This window comes from Rhinolophus sinicus, chromosome 2 (assembly GCF_057876585.1).
Source record: "Rhinolophus sinicus isolate RSI-liver-muscle chromosome 2, RSI-T2T, whole genome shotgun sequence".
NCBI lineage: Eukaryota > Metazoa > Chordata > Mammalia > Chiroptera > Rhinolophidae > Rhinolophus > Rhinolophus sinicus.
In genome coordinates this window covers 26,473,086-26,495,246 of record NC_142502.1, presented here as the reverse complement: position 1 = coordinate 26,495,246, position 22,161 = coordinate 26,473,086, and the positions used below count along the sequence as shown (strand labels likewise).

The 22,161-nt window shown below is 37.5% G+C and overlaps 1 protein-coding gene across 2 annotated transcripts in view; it reads right to left on the bottom strand.

Moving 5' to 3' along the window:
• Nucleotides 1-7,567: 7,567 nt before the first annotated feature.
• Nucleotides 7,568-22,161, bottom strand: part of HBS1L (HBS1 like translational GTPase) — a 76,171-nt gene continuing 61,577 nt past the window's right edge. For both annotated transcript variants that reach the window (XM_019732730.3, XM_074333612.2), the window contains 6 exons: nucleotides 21,174-21,278; nucleotides 17,986-18,076; nucleotides 17,469-17,577; nucleotides 12,069-12,169; nucleotides 9,334-9,478; nucleotides 7,568-8,237 (listed from right to left, as the gene is read on the bottom strand). In XM_019732730.3, coding sequence (XP_019588289.3) covers nucleotides 8,226-8,237; nucleotides 9,334-9,478; nucleotides 12,069-12,169; nucleotides 17,469-17,577; nucleotides 17,986-18,076; nucleotides 21,174-21,278 — 563 coding nt within the window. In that variant the 3' untranslated portion in view covers nucleotides 7,568-8,225. The remainder of the gene's footprint in view (nucleotides 8,238-9,333; nucleotides 9,479-12,068; nucleotides 12,170-17,468; nucleotides 17,578-17,985; nucleotides 18,077-21,173; nucleotides 21,279-22,161) is intronic.

The following is a 22,161-nucleotide window of genomic DNA, read 5'->3' as shown; positions in this document are numbered from 1 at the left end:
CAGGTGTGCCATGGAGGTGTAGACGCAAACCAAAAATATGTACGATATATAACATATAAGAAATCCATACCTGTGATGTATGTTACAATTTCTACAAACTGATAAGAGAAATGAACAACCCAACAGAAAAAAATAAGCAAAGGATATAAAAACACAATTCATAGCAAAGGGAATACAATTCGCTTATGAATGTACGAAAGGATGGTCCGTCTCACTGTTAATCACGGAATGCAAAATATAAAGAGGTGCCCTGTTTTGCCAATCAGACCAGAAAACATTTTTAAAGATCAATAACATCCACTCTGTGTGAGGATGTGGAAAAGCACGTGTCTCTTATTCCAGGAGGGTTCACTGAACACTGGTTAGGGCAACCTGGCAGTGTCAATATTCAAATGTACCTGCTCTGGGTCTAGCAATTCCCTTTCTAGAAATGTCTGCAACAAAATTACTTGCTCATGTGCAAACATCTGTCCCCACCACACCCCAGTGGGTGGATTTAGTGCCAGGTCCTGCACAGTGAGGCTAGAGGACTCAAGACCTTCAGCTCAACTGACAAAAATTATTAAATGTGAGGTATTAGGAGGACCAACATTCTAAGAGAACTAGTACTTCTAGAATATTCCAGAAGAGGATAGGGTGCCTTTACCTCACTGACAGAAGTGACTCCCTTGAAAAGGAGGGAGACAATCCTCGTTTAGTGAGCTCTGAAGTGCTTGGGGGGCTCTGGACACCCCGACCCAGGCAGACTACAGTGCCAGGATGTGTAACACAATGAGTTTAAGTGAGCGTCTCCTATATGCCAGGAGCCATGAGTGAAGATACAGGTACTTGAAGGAAGAGCTCACCTTTTACTAGGGAAGGCGGACTGGTAAATAAAAATCACAATATGGACGCACAAGAGTACCGTGGAGGTAGGCGCTCAACAAGGCAGGGAACAGAGCGCCCCTCGTGATTTGAGTGAAGACATCAGAGGATGAGACTTTGGAGATGAGTAAGGATCAGTGGAGAGGAAATTAAATGACGGACAAGAGGAAGGTAATTCCAGGCAGAGGAAATACCTATTTGGGATCCCATCTTCCTTCCGTCTCCATAATAACCTTGACTGCTGGATTATCTATCTGAGCCTTAGTCCTTCTCCTCCCTCCTGGCTCTTCAGACTTTAAATGAATTCAAGCCTCTCCAATATCATATATCATGTGACCAGTGTGGAGGAAATTTGGGGCCTGGCAGGATAAAGATGTGTGCCTCCACCAGCCTGAGAACACTACTCTGAGAATCAGAAAAATTAAACCTAGCTAATGGGGTGTCAAACTAATATTACAAAGGACACAAGCTGTGAAAGCAGCTACTACGATCTAACTCCATGGTGCCTTGATCAATATTTGTGACCAGATGTTTGGGGAGGAACACACATTAGAATCAATTAAGGTGCAGTTTTCCTGGGCCAAATGGCCAAGGATAATCCGAGAAATTATACTTTATACCTAATGTATTAAGTGAAAAGGATCGCTCAGCACAACGGGCTATTTAGAAATAAGTGACCCACAAGACCTTAGAATGAGTGCGCGCTGATCTTTTCTTCTTTTCAAAACCTACCAGAGTACAGATCCCTTCACCCCCAGCTCCCTGGCAGCAGCAGATCCTCTAGGCTTCCTAACTCCCCAGTCAGACCCAATTGGATCAAGGGAAAGAGTCTGAGAACCAATTTTCAAAAGAAGGGTTTCATAAGAAACGCCAAGGACCACATCTTGTTATCCAAGAAATTTAGCAGAATTTTTTCAAGCATATCTGGAATAGAAGACGTGCAAACCCTATAGCATGGGCTTCTTGGTCCACTTATACAATTCACCAGGAATAAGGCCACAGATTTCTCTATTTCTTCACATTGGGAGGGAATCGTGGCTGCCCATAGAGATCAAGAACTAAGGCACATGCAGAGATCTGCAGAGGGACCAGCTCTAGGCAGAACAGATACCAGAAATCTGCATGACACTCTTAAGGTGCTAGAAACAGCAAACCAGGAGATAGGGTCTCTCTGTGAAATGTGGAATTCAGGGATGACATAAACAGTTTTCCAGAAAGAGAACTTATACCTTCGATTCTTTAAGATTGAATATATAAGGTATTGCGGGAAGTTGGCAACGTTAGACAACAGGACTCCTAGTGGGTGGGTCAGAGAGGAACCTCCCCTCCGGCCCCCCCAACAGGAACATGGGTTTTTTCTTCATGATTAGACTGGTGTTGAGTTTTTGGGAGAAAACCACAGACGTAGAGTGCCATTTTCACTACATCATACCAAAGGTATACATACCTAATCAACACGGCCTAATCACTGTTGATGTTAATTAACCTTGATCATCTGGCTGAGGTAATATTTGTCAGGTTTCTCCTCTATATTCTTTCTTTTCCCCTCTTTTCCATACTGAATCTTTGGGTAAAAGTCACCATGCTCAGACCACATTTAAGGAATGGGAGTTAGGCCGCACCTTCTGAGGATGGAGTATCTACATAAATTATTTGGAATGCTTTTGCAAGGGAGATTGGTCTCTTCTCCCCTTTATGTATGCCATCATTTATTTATATCACTATGGACTTAGAGATGTATTTCCTGAAGAAAGTTGTTTTGTATCTTTTCTAGGTTTTCTTGTTAAATATTTAGTTCATTTATTTCCTGTATGTTGATAATAAAATATTTAGGGCTATACTCTAATTCCATATATTACATTACATATGAATTATATATACATATATTTGGGCAGTTCATATATTACATACGTATATATTACATTATATATTTATGCATATATATTACATATTTGTGTCACTAATTCTTTCTTTAGTTGTACCTAATCTGTTTAATCTAGATACCAGTTTCTAGTTTCAATTATTACGTTTTTCATTTCTAAGAGTTATATTTGGTTGATTTTAAACTTCTCTGGCCACGGTGCTCTCCTCCTGAACGTTAACAACCCCAGAGTCTCCGACATCAGGCGAAGTCACTGTGATCCTGATGAAGTCAGACTGACCAAAAGTCACTGTGCCAACCGGAAAAATGACGGAACAACCCCCTCTTGTGGTTCACATGAGCAACTGCTTCTGCTTGACCCAGTCCCGTTTCTCCTACCTCCCAGATAAAAATTGATACCCAAGTGCAGAATGATTCCCACTTTCTGACAACACCCCATCAATCCAAAGGAAACCTTCACTCACTGGAGCCCTCCTCAAAATCGCCTACATGTGCTCAAATGCTTTCACAGGCCGCTCCTTGCACCTTCTTACGAAGAAGCACCTCCATTGTGTGGTCTCCGTTGCTGCAGTGACCCTCAGAAAAAATTTTCACTACAGTTGTGTCCTGGCGGGCTTTGACGGGCATCAACAAATGATGGGCATCAACAGATGCTTGAGCAGAACTTTCTCCCATGACACCCCATTTTACAGTTTTGAACAACTTCTTTATGATCTGCGCATTTTAAATCCTGCCTCCCTACAGGCCCTTCCCCCCTCTCCCAGAAGGACGTCTTTTGAGACTTTCTTACCCCCACCTATAAGCAAGGCCATAGCTAAGTAAGGCATGTGTGGGTTACAATCCCTCTAATGTAAAGTTTTATATATTTAGCTCCTGTGTCTCTTTGCCTTTTGGAATTTAGTGCTCTGGTCCCTTTGTGATGTTTTACATAAAATACGCTGTACTCTGTTCAAGTGCAATCCTGGGGTCTTCCTGTTCATCACTTTCATGTGTCTGCATCTCGGGGTGGTTTCCAAGGACAACGTCTATATCATCAACTCCACTTTCTATTTTTACAACTTTCAATGAATATTTGAATTTTGTTACTATGATCCATGTTCCCGTGTAGCCCCCCTTCTAACCTATCCTGATTCTTTTCTCAACTCAACAACCGTCTTACACCTTACAGACACCATGCAGCCGTTAAGAAAACTTGTTTCCAGCAATACACCTGAAAGGTTTTTGCCTCCATGTGCTGAGAACTCTACTCTTCATGTCCAGCAGATTTTCTCACAGGCCTGTTACTGGTTTTTTTTTAATCATCTCTAAATAAAAAGAAATATATTCAAGCCCAGTGTTGGAAAATAAGAATGCATCAATTACCTTTAGCCACCACACAGCCCGCTTGGGTGCTAGAAGAATCCCTGGCAGCCAGGTGATTGCTGGTTCCCCTTCTGAAATGCAAGCACAACTGAATCTTCCAGGTTTAAGAAGCTCACCCCAGTTCAGGAAAGTCTCGACTGGGGCTGAGGTTCACCAGACAAGAGGACAGAAGCAGCTCTAAAGTTTGTGTGTAACAAGTTTTCTTTTTCCTTTACTATAAAAAAAGCCCCTTCACACACATTATAACAGAAATAAAAGCTTGTAATTTTCAGAGAATACAGGCAGAAAGAGCTCAAAATTATAATGCTACCACCAGCATTAATGCTTTCTTTCATTTAAGAATCCATGGACTATACCAGTTGCTGAAAAATAATAGTAAACATAACAGAAAAGGTCTCTTTCCTGTTGGGACTTACATTTCAGTGGATGGAGAACACAATAATTAATCATACACATAAATGTAAAATTGCAGCCATGAAAGCATTTCAAGGATGGGGACAAGTTCCTAGGAAAGCACATGGTAACCCATTTTCCTGTACACGGGTCAGAGGCCAGGGGTTCCCTGAGAAAGTGGCAATGAGCTGGGACACAAAAGATGAATCTATTCTAACTAATCTTCATCATGTATAGTTATATGCCTCATCCCAACCCTAGTATTTTATATTTTTGATATTTTTCTTTGTCAAATCTTGAAATAGCTTTGGCATCTTCAAAGAACCAGATTGTGGATGACTCGATCTGTTCCTCTTTTTCTAGGATTTCAAGACCCCTGATGCCTAAGGGCTTTGAGGGGCTGCAGTGAGTTATGGTTAGGCTCATCTTGCCTCTTGCATCCATCCCTCGTCAGTGCATGGCTCTGCGGGCTTGTGCCAGCTTCAGTCCCACTGTTAAGATTCTCATTAGTGTGGCTTTTATTGGGGGTGGATTTCTAAAGAATGGTTTTTACTGTTGGTGGGGTTTTGAATGTTGCCAGTTTGGAAGACAAAAGCTTCCGTTTGGGTGCTTTTGCCAATGCAAAGCTTGCCTCCCCCATCCCCTACTAATTTCTGAATTGGAAGGAGGTTGTGATTACAGTTTCAGTTACTTGGACTCAAGAGAAACTTTTCTATAAGTAAAATTTTACTTCAGCATTAATGGCTCCCCCTCCTCACCTAGTCCCTTCCGTGTTGTCTTTAGGGGATGCCTCCTGGATGTTTTCATACTATGAATTCTCATTTGTATAGTACTGAGAACCCCACCCTGGCTGCACTGTCAGCCCTGTGAAGACCTGAACTCCAGAGCTCTCTCCTGTGCTGGTACCATGGCAAGTTCATATTTAGAAAGAATAAATGATTGTTTTCTATTTACCTATTTCTATGACTATTTTAGAGGGAAATTGGAAGGCGAAGACCCAGTAGTTTCTATTGGGTCTTCTTATCTGGAAGCTTTTTTTTTTTTCTTTAGCTGCATAATCTTGACTAATTCCTCTATATCATGGTATGCAGTTTTGTATTTTTACATCCTTAAAAAAAGTTATTAATATTTCTATTGAAAAATCTTGACTACATTATAAAATGAAAAGATGCTGACTAGTGATCACAACTACATAAAAGAATTACATTTGCACTGAGAAAAAAAATACATCAAAACGTTAGCACGAGTAATATTTAGGCACTAGAACTACGGGTGAATTTTATTCCCTCTACTTTTCTGTATTTTCCAAATTTTGTAAAATTGAATTACTACATTTAACAATGGTTAAAATTATCCTTGATCAGCAGATTCATGGAAGAAAAGCCTATGTCCAGAAATAGTTTTCAAAAACACTTCTCACAATATAGGGGGCTCACATATTACCATAAATAATGAACATGGAAGAAAAATTTAAAAATACTAAGTCAAAAGATGGATTTGTAATGCTTTCAGATCAGTAGAATCTCACAGAGTCAAGAGCAGAGGACAAAGCCACTAGTGTGATGAAATGTTGAAAGCATAAATAAGAAGTTAAGACAAGACATACTTGAAACAAAATGACACAAAGTGGATGTACTATTTAGTATGGCCCGAAGTTTCAGGGGGAGGAAACCAGGCCAAAACCAAGCTTGGGTATGCTTGCTGTGCCTCTTGTCACTTACCTCACTGCCATCACTCTTCTCCCACAGAGGGTTCTCTTAGTATTACCACTCCCTTTGATGACAATTGTAAACATATTTGGATAAAGACTGCACTTTACCACAATTTAAAGAGGAAGAAATAAACTCATTCATTTCTCCTACTGCCATTACTATTCATTTTATGCTAAATTCTTATTTAAAATTCTGAATTCTATCATGATCTTATATAATAGAGTGGATGTTTCTTGTTTTTGCCACGGCCCCCGCCAATCCATTCCCCCTTCCTGATTTTCCAACCCTCCCACAATTCTCAGCTCTGTGTGTTGAGTGATATTCACTTCAGATCCAACACCAAAGATACCCCAAGAAAAGAAAAGAAACTCAATTATAGTCAATGATGAGATGCTTCTAGGGCTTCTGGAAAAAGCCATGCTCTTTTAGCCTGTCCCTGCCTAGCATGAGTGTCTGAGGGTCTAAACATGGAATCACAGGGGTTCTGTATGGAGCCTGGGGCCAAACCAGTACTGGGGAAGGCAGAGTACAGAGGAGTCCTCGCTGACACTGAGCAGCTCAATCCAGACTGCTTCCAAGCCAGTGCTACCAACCGCTAGCCTGTCCTTTTTGCTGAAGTCACTTTCAATTAGGCTTCTGCCAGATGTATCTGTTAAATTCCTGATGAATATATATATATATATATATATATATATATATATATATATATATATATATATATATATATATACTTTCTTACCTTAGCAAGTTGATTGTGAAGTGACAACTACACAAATAGCTTTCAGTAAAGAAATGTAATATATGGGTGTGTCACTTGGTGATCACCGAGAAGCACATTTATGGTCTGTGCACTTGATCATGAATGGCATTCTTCAATTATGAAGAAAACAATTTGACAAGTAAGCCATCAATACACAAGCCACACCATTTCCCAATTTAAAAAGTTTATAATACAGATAATTCTGGGCTCAGCTGAGGACAAAATCTACTCTAAAGCAACTTGTACCCAGGAGGCAGCTCAACAAACACTTGTTAACTAAATATACTCTGGAGTTTGGTGTTGAAACTTTTAAGAAAAACATCATTCTTACTCACAGGGGACTTACAATCTATAAGGTAATGCAAGATAAAGTCATCATGTTTGTAATTCTAAAAGTGAGAACGGGAAAAAGAAAGTTAAATTATGGTTAGAAATGGATGAGACTAAATTTGATCTGCTATTGGGATAAAAAGTGAGAATTCATGTGAAAGAGGCCGGAAACTCAGGTGAAAAGGATCCCATAAAACCACCAGTCATATTTAGTGATAGTAGCAGAGAATCTCAAACATTTAAGAAACAAAACACACTTTGCTGTTATGCTCAAACTAAGGTATTTTATTAGTTGGCTTTACACCTTAAATAATATCTTGGATACCAAAGTAACAGTTTCCACTAATTCCAAACTAGTCTTTCAAAAGTTTACTTATTGGCGAAAGAACATTCTTGGGCTCAACACAAAACCTTTCTTGTAACCTTTAGCAAATCTTTTCTTAGAGTTAACCAAAGGGAAAAAAATTGTTCAGGTCAAATATTAACTACCTCAACAACCCAATTTAATTATTTTTCCTTAAAATGTATGCAGTAGAGTTGAAAATCAAAAGAAAACTGTAAACTTTCTGTGGTGTGGCTGGAAGTAGAGTTCATTTCATGATGATCCAATGTCTTCTAAAACATATCTCTGCTAGATTCCATAAATCTCAACAAAGTAAATCCATTTACTAATACTTCAAAGGGAAAGCTGGTTTTTAAAAATGAAAATACAATATTAGCCTTTCTTTGCCAGTGGGCAACTTCAAATTTTTGCAGGAATGATGATTAATACTTCTTTGCAGCTGATCGTAACTTTAATTTTCTCTCATTTAAAAAAATTATCAATGGCACATTCTTCCTTTAACTGAATTAACTGGATTCTTTAAAAACAGAAGTTAGCTATTTCCTTGCATTTTGAAGACATGGTAAAATTCTGACCCCATCATTCTTTTATCTGTAAAGGAAAAAACATTATTTGCTATAATTTCATCAATCATATTATAAGAACAATAACAAAAGAAAAATGGCAGTGAAATAATCATTACATCAAGATGAAACTTTTTTTCTTTTTCCTGCAACTTTTTCCCTTCCTTAGTTATGCTATTTCTGAGATTAACTATAACCTCTCCATTATTTTCCACAAGAGACTCAATTTTATTTTTAGAATACTCTTTTATAAGGGATACTTTGATAGATTAAGTGTGATATTGATGACAATGGTATTAAATAACATTTATTGAATGCTTTATATGTGTGACAATGACTGTGCCAAGTCTTTCTATAGGTCATTTCATTTCACAACTCAAGGAGGTAGATTCTATTCCCCCGTTTTTATAGAAGAACAAATGGAAGGAGAAATATTGTACTTGTGCTGCTAGGTATCAGTGGAGCAGTAACACAAACGTGCCACTTTAACTCCAGAGCCTTTTACATGGTACATGGTGTATAACTGAGTTTTCATGCACCCTAAAGCCCCATGATTAAAGTTTATACCCAGTAAGTGTTATGCAGAAAGTAATTATATAAACTAATAAAACCCCTTTTAAATTTTCTGGTTCATTTCTGGCTATGTTCTCCAAAACTCAACTGCACCTCACATTAGATAATAGGTTTGTTTCAGAAACATTACTGATATGTTCATTGAACTTTTTGAACAAATCATTTCATGCCCTGAGAACCAGTTATTTAAGCAAAAAACTTACTGAGGGCTCTTGCATTAAATGAAATTACTACCTCCCAAATCATTTGACTCTTAAAGTCTGTATTCTCATAATTTAGATTGCATACTTAACAGATTTTTCCATGCATTTCCTTTAATTTTGAGCAATATTATTAGTGGAGAAATTGTTTGGAAGGCTCACTGCAGGAAGTTCTAAGACCAAACTTTTCTTTCTATCTTTCTTTTAATTTTTTAATATAAATTTTTAAGTCTTGTTCTAATACCATAACTGTGTTTCCCTTAAGCCATAAAATCTCAGTAATCACTCTTAAAGAGTAGAAAAAGCAAAGACATCAGAGCCATGGATACATAAGCAGTTGCTTTAAAATACCTCAGTGACTACACCAGCAGCTATTGTAGAACCACTGTAACGCAGCATAAATCTCCCCAGCTCTTTAAAGTCTTTGTATAGCTCAAGTGCGATTGGTCTTTGTGTCTGTAGCTCTACCACTGCATTCTGGCCTTTAGTCAACAACCTATGAAGGGTGAGAAAAAAAAGAGGAACAAATGGATATACAATAGAGGTGAAATAAATATTTTACACTTAATCGACAAATCAAGTTAGTTTTTCAAAAGCTTTAAAAAAATAATTTTCTTAATGTGAAATATGTGCTTTGAATTTTTCTGGGTTAGTTGACAAAAATGACACGAGTAATTCTAGATTTAAGAAATATTAGCTAGTTCACATATACATATTTTTTACCAATCTTCCAAATACAACTCTGTCCCTTAAAGGAGCCTATAACCTAAACTATGCTCAAGGCCCCTTCACCAAAGCCTCCCCTTTCATTTCCTCATACAACTGAGAGATTCAATTATCTAATAAAGAAATTGAGGTACTCTCACTTTAAGAGAGGGATACAATGTATACCTGAAAAATTAGTTCAGGGAAAGACAGAATAAGACAAACAAGTTTCTAAAAATGTATTCCAAAATTTCCAAATATTTGTTTTAGACAATTTCAGCCCAAAGTCGCATTGTATCCCTGTGTCTTCCCTAGTAAAATTCTAATGGGTGGATTTATGTGTGAGGGAGTTATGATCTCCAATGCCAACAGACTACGCTCAATCTCTCTCCTTCTGTCCTCTGTCTTTCCTCACATAGGAACAGTGGTCCTTTAACAGAGGCTCGGGACAAATTCACCTAAGAAGATTTTCCCACAATATGATGTTTGCAGGAAATGACAGGGCTTGGAGCATGGGACTGACGGGAAACAGGCTCATACAGATAAGCAAGCAAACCAAAGTCTTCATACATGGGCCCCACCCACACTTACTAAAAGAGGTAAAACCCAAAAGGGGACATTCTGAAAATGTGCTCTAATTTAATTTTGATGTGCTCTAAAAGCAATCACGAACTCGCCTTCTGAAAAATTAGTTCAGGGAAAGACAGAATAAGACAAACAAGTTTCTAAAAAATTATTCCCAAATTTCCAAATATTTGTTTTAGACAATTTCAGCCCAAAGTCGCATTCCTTAGGAAGGAGAGCATCTATATAATCATAGTTTGTGCTTAGTTTCTAGAAAGTTCAATTCCACTCCATATAAAGCAATCGAGTCTACAATGTGCTGTGAGTGAAGATGAAAGGAAAAGGCCCAATGATGTTGGTGCAAAATAAGAGAAAAGGACTAAGTCACAGATAAGGTGACAGGGAAAACTAACATGAGACTAACTGTATTAAGACCCAACATCACTGAGCTAGGACTCTGCAGCAGGAGAAGGAAGAGGAAATTTCAGGATTAGACAGGATGAGCAAATTTCAGATTGAGAATTCTCCAAATCACTTGTCTGGGTCAAACAACCTGGCTCCTGCCAAAAAGAGTATCATTTATGTGAAGCAACTCACTGGGTTAGGATCCTGGCTCTGCTACTTGCTAGCCTTATGACGTTGAACGTGTTATAAACCTCTCTAAGCCTCGTTTTCCTTATCTGAAAAATGGGTAAAAGGATAGTACTTGCTTCACATGGTGCCTGTGACTATAAACCATGCAGAAGCATTCCAGAGCCTAGAAAACAGTGGTCCTCAAGAAATGTCAGTCATTAGTTACATCACTTTTCTCAGAACGTGATGGCACACATTCATGCTAGAAGCTGACGATTCAGACTGAAAATAAAGAACTATCTTTAAGAGAGATTAAGTAGCCCTTTCTTCCTATCTGAGAAACAGGCATGGGTTTAGAACAGTGTGAAGATTCTCTCTTCCACCCGCACCCAACCCATTAACCCACTAACTACCTTTAGCTTCTTACACAGGTGCAAATGAGGAGGAACACAAAAGGTCTGCAAAGAGGGGATTTTGGGTGGGATTCCCCATAGGGCTGAAGTGAGGAAAACCCCAAAGCTGAAGCAGCCAAGCTAAACTGTGGTTAGCCTTTAGTTGAATCAGGGTAAGAAACTTAAGTTCTCAGGACGCACTTCCTTTGAAAAATCCCAACATTGTCCCAGCCAAAGGGGAATCATCCACACCCAGGCCTAGATATTAATGGGAACCGGAGGGGACCAACACGATGGTGATCACCTCAGAGTAAGGCTCCAGGTGGATTTTGAGCAGAAGGAAAACACTTTCTGGGTGGGGAAAAACCAAGGAGCTACAGAGTGTGCAGTTCACTTTCTTTCTGGGGTATTCTTAGCACAGGGAATGATTCTCATTTAGGAGATGACAAGAAAGGTAAGAAGAACACTCAGCTGGAATTTGGAAACAGTGGCTAGGCATAAATTACATTCATCTTTTAAAATGTAGGGGTGACTTTTTAAGTGCCTTTATTTTTGTATTGTCACTATGTAGGACTTCACATATACATCTAAGTTAATATTTCCATGTTTATTTACAATTCACACCCCACCACCACCATACAGAACAGAAATTATATCTTGCATTCATACCGAAAATAGCAGCTTCAACATTTGTTTTTGTGTCTGTTTTAATCTAGTCCTGGAAGAAAGTGATTTCTGGAAAAGTAAAGACAGACTTCACTTACCACCAAAAGATACACTACACAAATGAATTAAACTGTAAGAAATCTGCTTGAATTCCCTGTGTCCATTACTTATGCATTAAACACTCACTTAGGCTTCTTCTTGGTGACTTCACCCGTGTTTTTGCTTAGAACGCTAATCAATCGTTTAATAATGGCAGGTTCGCTGACAGTTTGGTAGTGTAACAGCACCTAAAACATAAAATCATAATATTGAAAAGAAACTGCTTACCGTAGCGTCTCCGGCCTATTGTTTCGGTGCTCACATTTAACACTAAAGTCAGCACTGCTGCCCGGAGTCCTACAGGATCTCCAGTTGCCTCCTCCAAGTCTAACCGTTCCAATCAGGTTGTTCCTTAACTTATTACTAGGGGAAACAGGCAGGCAGTTCAGATATCTCCTCCACCACTTACTGTGTCAACTTTAGTGAGTTACATAACCTCCTTACAGGGTTGTGACGAGAATTAAATAGGATTAGAGACAGCACCTGGTACAGATGTTCAACAAATGTGCATCAGAAAAACGAGGGAAGGGGAATCCTGTGAGAGCGGGAATTAATGGATTCATCGTTTGGATAATGAGAATAAAATATTATATGGGAGTTTAGATGGCTTTGAAGTCAGGCAGACGTGAGTTCAAATCCTAACTTCACCTTTTCCAGCCGTATGAATTGGGGCAAGTCCTTTAACAGCCGTCTCCCCGCAACATCCCCAGCCTCGGATCCTTCTCATTAAAATGAGGAAAATTAGAGGCTACCTGAAAGTGGTGCCCAGCCATTTTAAAATGGTAACCATTCACTTAATTGATGGCCCTAGGTATCAGCTATTATTGTTCATGTTTCATGTTTAAGAAAACTTAACACCAAAAAGGCCTTAAGTATCTTCAAGTGGTTGTGGTGACAGGAGTCGGAGACGAATTTTATGCTGAGGTCAACTGGAGTCAGAGTTAGAGTGACTGTCCTCCACTCAAATCACAAGCACCGATGTGCACGATGCCCATATTTTGGGAAAGATCGAATACCCAGGAAGGGGCAAAGCCATGAACGTTTCTGCGGTTTGTAAATACTGCTTCACGCTGTTTGCCCGAAGAAACACTGACACGTCTACTCTGGAATTTCCTGGCTAAAACAGTTTGCTCATTCAGAAAACAGAAATACAAGGAGGACTTAGCTGTGGATGCACAACCCTGGACTTAGGAACTTTCTAAACTCCGAGTGATTCAATCAGCACTTTGTTTTCTAGTTCTGTCTCCTTCTCTCTTTCCTCACTGTTACAAAAGTAGTCCAGGACAATCTTCTCTCCTGTGAATTAAAATGGAGGCTCCTTCCTGGTCTCTCTGCCACGACTCCTGTCCTTGTATCACATAACCCCTTCTTCATACCTACCCGACTGACATTCTAAAATACAAGGTTAATGATATGCCCTTGCTACTTAAGACCATAGAAACTTTAATTCCACTACAAGACACTGAGGCCCTTCTCAATCTAACCCTTCCTAACCTGTCCAGCCTCACCTTTCTCCATCCTCTCTTGCGTTCTATGTTCAAACACATAGAGCTTTCATTCCCTACATGTACCAAGCCCTTTCTGACCCTTAGGCTTTGCAGGTACTATGCCCCCTGCCTAGAACACAGCTTCACTGGGCTAACTCCTCCTCATCCTCCTCCTGCTCCCAGGAGAGTATCACTTCCTGCAAGAAGCCTGAACCCCTAGTCTGAGCTAGATACCCATCCTCGATGTCCCCTACTCTCTCTACGTAACATCTCACTTTTACTATAATTGCTAGTTTGAATGTCTGTCATCCTATGCAAATATGAACTCTGTGAGAAAAAGAAGTATGTGTACCAGTGTCAGACGTCTAACTGGCACTCAGTAAATATTTGTGAAATGAACTTGTAAGAATGAAGACATAAAGAGCACCTAAAACACATGGAGAAAATCAGTCACATGGTTTTGTTTTCTTTTAAGGCACGACGGAACCCCCATTACTCTACAAAGGCAAATTAGTTTTCTTTTTCAATGGCATCTGACCATTATAAACTGGAAAGATTCCAGAAAAAATGAAGAACTAACTCTTGGGGTGGGGGTGGGGGGGCGTGGGGTGGGTGGGGAGAGAACTTCAACAATGCGTGGTAAAGTGGTGAGAGCTACGTTTGTGCACTGGTCCGGTATCAATCAGCAGCAACGTGACACAAACGTAGGTCTACAGAACTAAGAAATGTCCCTTGTGCAACAACAACCAGGTGAACAAGCAGGGTTCCCTTCGCTGGGCTCAAATGTGACTTAAGAAATTGGTAACTGGCCTCCATGGCTTGCCAAATTTGAAAGAACAGAGGCACAAGAACTTAGTAAGTTCCTTCTAACCCATGCGAGCTATGTGTGAGTTGCAGGGTAAAATCAGGATGGATGAAGAACGGGTTGTGGCAGCATGGGTTAGGTTCTGTCTATCTCCACAGTGTCTCACAGACAGCAGCACAAACAAAGTACCCGTTGAACACATGAGTCAAGAAATCTACATGTAAATAAATGGAAAGTGATTATATACTATCTTAACATGTTAATTCATATTATATATAACCAACGTCAACTACAATTCAAAGCAAATCGCAGCATAATGTAAAAGAAAAATAGTATTGAACTTCAAAGTGAAAAGTGCTGATTATGAGTCCTGGCTTGATCATTTATTTTTCAGATAGTCACAACCTCTCAAGTCTCCAATTCCTCATCTGTCAATGGGCACAATACTATAACAAGCCCACAAGCTCTTTCTTGCAATTCCAAAATTCCAAAATACTGAAAACCTTACTTTTGCCTAATTGTTATAAATCCACATAAGTAGTAAAATGGGACTTGTATTGAAGTGATTTAATTTTAGTCCTATTTATTTCATTTAGCATTAACATTAATCAATAAGTTGTGGCAAAGAAATATTAGTATGTTTAATTACAAGGTGTTGCCCCATTCTGTCGTGGGTTTTGTATAACACGCATGCATCACATCACCTTTCTAAAATATGAACATCTCTGAATTCTGAAGCACACTAGCCTGAAGAATTTCAGATAAAGGTTAAGACTCTGTATTTCACGTGGGGTTGTGAGAATCAAAATATCTAGTGTTTTATAAACTATAATGCACTATATAACCTATTAGGCAGCAAAATAAATCAATAAGAAGAGGTAATTTCTTAAGGGAAAGCTGAAGTGCTATTTCCCAAAGAAGAAGGTAAGATTTCAGGGCATCATTAACAGATGAATAAACAAACAAAAGGTGGCATATACATACAACGCAATGTCATTCAGCCTTAAAAATGGTTGAAATTCTGATACATGCTACAATACGGATGAACACTGAAAACATGCTAAGTAAAATAAGCCAGACTCAAAAACACAAATAGGGTATGATTCCACTTACATGAGGTGCCCAGAAGAGTCAAATTCATAGACACAGAAAGCAGAATAGCGGTTCCACGGGTTTGGGGGATGGGAGTGGGGAGTTAGTGTTTGATGGGTACAGTTTCAGTTTGGGGATGAGGAAAGGTTCTGGAGATGGATGGTGCTGATGGTAGCACAACAATGTGAATGTACTTAAATGCCACTGAACTGTATACTTAAAAATGGTTAAAATGTAAGTCTTATGTTATGAATATTTTCTTTCACCACAATAAAAAAATCAAACATGAATTTACTTAAATTCTTCTATTTTTCCTTCTTAAATAGAGTGTAGCACATAAACCAAGAGAAACAAATATATTTATGCAGCGTTAAGGAATTAGTTCCTAAGCAGTAAAATTTTAATTGCTTAGAAAGCCTTTACTTGATTAAAAAAAATTTTTTTTAAGGTTTCTTCCCACTGACTGGACAATGACAAAATACGTCCGTTTTTTCTGAAACAAATTTCATCTTGCTATTCGTAAATCAATATATGCGGGTAGAATTTCATAACGCAGCACTGAAAAACTTTCAATTTATACTTATTTTTAAGAAACTACAGTAGGCAGGAAGACAGTATTACTATTCAAAGTAACCACTGACCTCTTGACCTCTCTACCTCTCCACTGGCAAAGATGATTGCTGCATGAGTAAAAACATGCAGTAACCAACCTCTCCAGCTTCTCTCCATTGGACATACTGCTTTCTAAGAATGAGTGCCATTTGTTCATAGCAATTAAGTTGTAGTTTCTTGACTATCAACACATGAATTTTGAATGTTTAAAAATTAAATATTTTCAACTATAACAATTTTTTTGGAGAGAAGCTTTTACTTTTTTTAGCATATGGGAGAAATGGAATACAATTATAAAACTAAAATACTTAAACTGTACCTTATAAATATAATTTTATATGATCAAATTTACATAGAAATAATTATAAAGAATTATAAGCATAGTATACAGTTATCGCAAATAAAAATGCGTAAGTATAAAATGAATTTAAATGAGCTAAATAAATTTATTTCCAAACTCTAAAATACTATCACTAACTTAAAATGTAAAGGTCAATTACTATTACTGTCTTACTTTTATTGCAAAGATGTGTCAAATGGTGAAAGACTCTTTATATTTGCAAAGGCAAGCCATTTAATTCCAATGAGAAACACTTTTTACTGTCGTGCACAATCTGTACTACAGAAGCTGATCAAGAAAAAAAAAAGTCTAATAGGAAAATGCTCATGTGTTAAGTAGCAAAAGTAAGGTACCAAATTATAAACAGAGTATGTCTCCAAATAAATGAAAAAAATTACACATAAAACAAGGAATTCATGCTATGCACAAGGAGTAGTATCTTTTCTGGGTAAGTAACATTATAGTATAAAATTGCCCTCCTCCCAAAAATGTGTATGTTCAAATGACTCTGGTCAATGAAAATCTGCAAACCAACCTCACAGCATGCATGCTGTCTAAAGGTGTTGTTTCAGCACAATTAAGTGTACCCTATGTCAAGCACCCCCAGAATAAACCCATAAACACCAATGGGTGAACAACCATAAACACAATGGGTAAAAAATACACTGGAATGTAACATTTATGGATTATGCAATTCTAGAACATTATTATCTTTATTTTCTTGTGTTTTCCAAAATTTTCTATAACTTTGTATCACTTTTATAATCAGAAATGCTACAAATAAGCATATTAAAACAAAACAAAAAACAGAAAGACCCAATGTAAGATTAGTCAGGCAAACTTTAGAAAACAGCAAAAAAGTATCTACCACTTTGCCTAGATGAATTTTATTATCATCAGCTTGTATCCTATTGATTATGAAATTTCTTCTCAATGTTTTTTTGAAGAAAATCTTCAGGTTCAAGGATCAAAATAAAAATCAAATTAAAAATGATTTTCAAATTCTAATTTCATGTTTTTCTGGATTAGAATAACAAGATGTTCGCTGAAAACAACTGAGCATCATCACTTGTAAAGAAATTTATCACTTGTTAGGATAAAGTGACTTTGAATTCATAATAACCGTAATAATGAAACATTTTGGAACTTACAGGAAATCCTTTAGTGATAGGAATTTCAATATTAAAGATGAGGATTCGGGCTCTGAAACGAGTGCAAGCTCTAATGGGTTCTTTGGGGCCACAAAATATGCAGCCAACACTGTAACAAAAAGAGGAGAGAAGGTAATTGGGGGATAAATAAATACACCTCACATAGGAGTCCCTCTAAAACCCTGTGCAAAGCAAAACGATCAAGCAAATTAGGGACTTTTTCTACATACCCCCCTCTGGGTTAAAGTGTGGCTTTATACCACTGTTAGCCTTACATCATTCTCACACAGTGCAGCTTTCACTCAAAGAACATGTCAAGTGTGTGTGCTGACATGTATTAATTTCCATTTTAAGTAGGTTTTTCTTATCGTTCTTATACTTTCAATAACTGCCAATTTGGGGCCAAATGAGATTCAGAATACTCATTCTTTCATTTGAACTGGTGAATTGCAAAATGTGTGTGTTTTGAGGTCCTATATCCAAAACAGTGGTCATTTCAACTCATTTTCTCACTCACTTGATTTTGATGATATCCATCCCCACCAGCGTGAGACTAACATGATCACCTGCCGCCGCCCAGTCGACAGGTTCATCGTGCAGAGTGATTCCTGGAAATGAGTAAGAACCAAAGAACACAGTAAAACACCACAATATCGAACCATAACAACCAAGAGAGTTTGGCTGATTCGTGCCTCACCAGTCACTACTCATCATTTTCAATATGAATGGATTGAGAGTGAGAAGGGTAACTGTGAGCGTTGAGGAAAACACACTTCCTCTAGACTTGACTCTTCTGGAACACCACCCCAAACATAAACTGACTTGCATGTGTTCATAAGAGGCTGATTTCTGCTATTTTAATCAAGAATTTTAAACTCATTTACACAACTGACTATATTCATTAAACAACCCCCCTTCAAATATTTCTCTATTATTAATGGATGCAGGCATAATAAATACAGTTCATATTATTTTTAATAACATAAAAGATGGGACTGGGGAAGGGACCTAGCCTTGACCTTTATTTTTAATTAGACAACTACCTAAATAATCGCCTGTGTTCTTCAACTAACCAGTAACCAAGTAACACAGGGCACCAGGGCTCTTGGCTGACCCCTCCACTAACTTGTGTATCAAAAGAATTGCTTCCCAGAGAGAGATACGCACTATGATAACTGGTTACGTGAAAAGGAGTAGATTCATAGTGTAAGGACATTTAATTTAAAAATGATCTCAGGTGTTGCTATATAACTTTCCTACCTAGGGATAATCCTGGAGAACAATTGCAAAGGGCAATACTCAGCTACCTTATTCAAAGACTTTAAAAGGAATCTCATATATTATGACTCTATGGGGTAAGTTCCTTTCCACTGGGACTTCAGCCTCTGATGAAGACAATATGTAGGCCAACAACTAGTTCTTGATTAACATGTTTTTAGTAAATTATAATTCACCCATATCTTTCTGGAAATACTTGTTTTTCCCATGTAGCATACTCTAAAGTGGGTTTCTTCAAGAGTTTCTGAAAGCTCAAGGAGAACCTTAAGAACTCTGAGACAACCTACAGTTTTATTCAAAATTTCATTGATGTGCATATCTGAATTACTTCTAGAAGAGAGGCCATAGCTTCCATCAAGGTAGCAAAGAGCTTCTCGATTCCAAAATTGTTAACAATTATGATATTAAGCATGTTAAATTTACAACTAATTAAACCTAGTTTTTAAATGTAAATTTTAAACGACCGTATCTGATTTTGCTATGAACTCTGGAATTGAAGACAGGAGCTGGCTACTTTATAACAGCCTTAACTGAAGATTGAAGAGCTTTCATACTAGAAGCTCAATTTATAACATGAAATACTCTAAAGATAACATATAATCTGATTTTCTCCACCCAAACAGGTTATATTGTCCTATACATGATATTTATGCTCCTAAGGACCTTCTTCATTGGACAGACATTATACCCAAAGAAATTCTTTTTCAACACTCCGTGAACTTGATATGTTAATACAGTAAAAACGTAATTAAGAATTTCCATTTGTTGGTTGCAGATTTAGTCACTTCTCTCTTTTAGGACACCACTGGTTGGTTAGTGAGCCACAGGAGCACCTAAAGTGTTCAGACAGAAGTGTGCATTCAACAACCAAGTAAATCAAGCAAAAGCAATAGGATTAGGAACTGAGAACTCAGAGCCTCCAAGCTGGGTTAGAAGCATGGCTCTCAAGGAGTGGGGTGCTGCTCCCCGGGTGCTTCTGATATGGCTTCCTTTTAAGAACCACTAGATCAAAGATAAATGGCTAGAATTTTTTCTGGAAGAGGGACAGGAAGGAGGGAGGGAAATAATGTGGGACTTTCAGAAGTGAACAAATTGTCACAAAACAGTCAATCTGTAAGGTCCATGGAAAGTTTTAAAATCATGGTTTTCATTCATATCAACTGATTATAAAAAATTTCTTATACTCAAAAAAGCTCATATAAAATTAGTATTTCAAAAGTACCTAAGCTCTGGATCACTTTCAAAAACAAAAACAGAGATCTGAACTTGCAAACAATAGATTTATGTTAAAATGAATTTTTTTTTTTAAGTGTGTATTACTTTATATCTGAACAGAAAGGTAAAATGGAAATAACTTTGGCTTTCATTCCCTTACTCGTCTTTAAATTTAGGTTAAACTGTTACCCAAACAGATATTCACTAATTTCTTACAATCTTTAAGAAATCAGCTTTTGAAGAAAGCAAATTAATTCAAAGGAAATGTACAAACTTATAAGCTAGTCAGGTACAACTCTGGATATAAACTATAAATAAAACTAACAGAAGGAAAAGTACTGACATTTTTAAAAATGTTAACATCCCCAGATTATACTTTAGCTTAATACTGTTCCAAATAATATTATTTTATAGTATAAAACACATCTTCAGTTTTATGTTGAAAACAGAGGCTTAGTTGGAAGGCTTAGTCTTAGGGTAAGTATAAAATTATAATCTTTTAAGCAGAACTCAGAAAAAGATAATACGCAAACATGTAAGGTCAAATGATTAGAAGATGGAAATAGTTATCAGTCATCATGAAAGCTCATATATTAGATTATGTGCAAAAGCAGTAACTGTGGCACTTTAAACTAGCTCAATTTCTCTTTTCAACATTAGGATTCTCTGCATTTACATCTTATTTTCTTAGGTCTTCCTGTAAAATACTTTTTTTTTTGTATAAATAGGATCAAAGCTGTTAACTTACACTAATTCTGAAATACACGTTTCAAAACAACAGACTGTAGCAGTCTGCTTTGCTATTGACTGTTTAGTGTCAGGACAGGGTTAGATTTAAATTTATGCTACTGAATACTATTTTAAATGTATCTGTCAGGTGTCTATGCATCTGGCTAAGTCCTAACCAGGCTTCTTGAATCAGGGTCACAAAGGAAAAAAAAAAAAAATGCTACTACAGTTAGAGTATTATATGTACATGTGTGTATATACACACACACACACACACACACACACACACACACACACAGTCACGAGAGAAAAAAATCGTTTAATGTTTTCACATTTTTATCTTCAACAGTTAGTATCATTTTGACAGTCAGTTACAATTTCAGTAAGAGGTTATTTACTCTGGAGTTAATAACTAAACTACTTTTTAAAATCTGCTGTCTCAACTTAAGGGTTGTTTAGCAAAAGAATCTTACAGAGGAATACCTTTTGCAGTACAAGTTTCATTAGGAGGCATTGCTAGTAGTCGGTCACCAGCCTGGATATAACCAGCTTCAATTTTACCAGTTACACAAAATCCAGATCCTTGATCTGCAAAACATGCCCAAATCTTACAATGATTCATACAGAAATGTTCTCTGATGATTAATATTACTAGCTCTAGTTAGTTCCCTAGTAATTACATAAAATGAGTAGTTCAATGAACATTAATGATCATCTCAGAGTTTTTAACATATCACATTCTACTCTTGATTTTCTTACAAATAAAAATGTTCATATTACAAAAAGTGGGTATTTATTCCTTTTTCAAAAATTTGTTGATTGCTTACTAAGTACCAGGCACTGTGCTAAACTCTGGGAATAAATAAAGAGATGAACATATAAGCCCCTACCCACAAGGAGTTTACAATAGTGAAGAGAAAGACAAAAAACAATTCCATTGTCTGGAGACAATGTTATTAATAATGTACACTAGAAACAGAAAAAGATGCACTGAAGAATCCATATTGAGTGAAAATGATTACCCTTTAGCTTGGCACTGAGAAGAATGAACAGATTACCAGGTAGCTGTGTATACAGGTAGGAGAAGGAAACCGCATATGCAAAACCACAGTTACAACCACACGTGGGATGTGCTAAGACCCTTATATCATTTATATGGAATTATGTGAGACCACACGGAATAACGAAGGACAGGCAAGACATGAGGCAACATGGGTAGGCAAGGGATAAATGATAAAGGGACCTCGTAAATCACACTTAGGGTTTGCATTTCATTCTCAATTAAGTAACGGGAACCAATAAAGAATTGTGAACAAAGAAGGGACATGGTGGTATTTTCATGTCAGAGAGGAAGGAAGGTTTGATTGAAATGCACACTGTGACTGTAGAAAGGGAATAAACTCAAGAATTCGGGAAGAAGGTGTAACAGATTTAGGGTGATAAGGTAAGTGAGGGGTAATAGCAAAAAGGA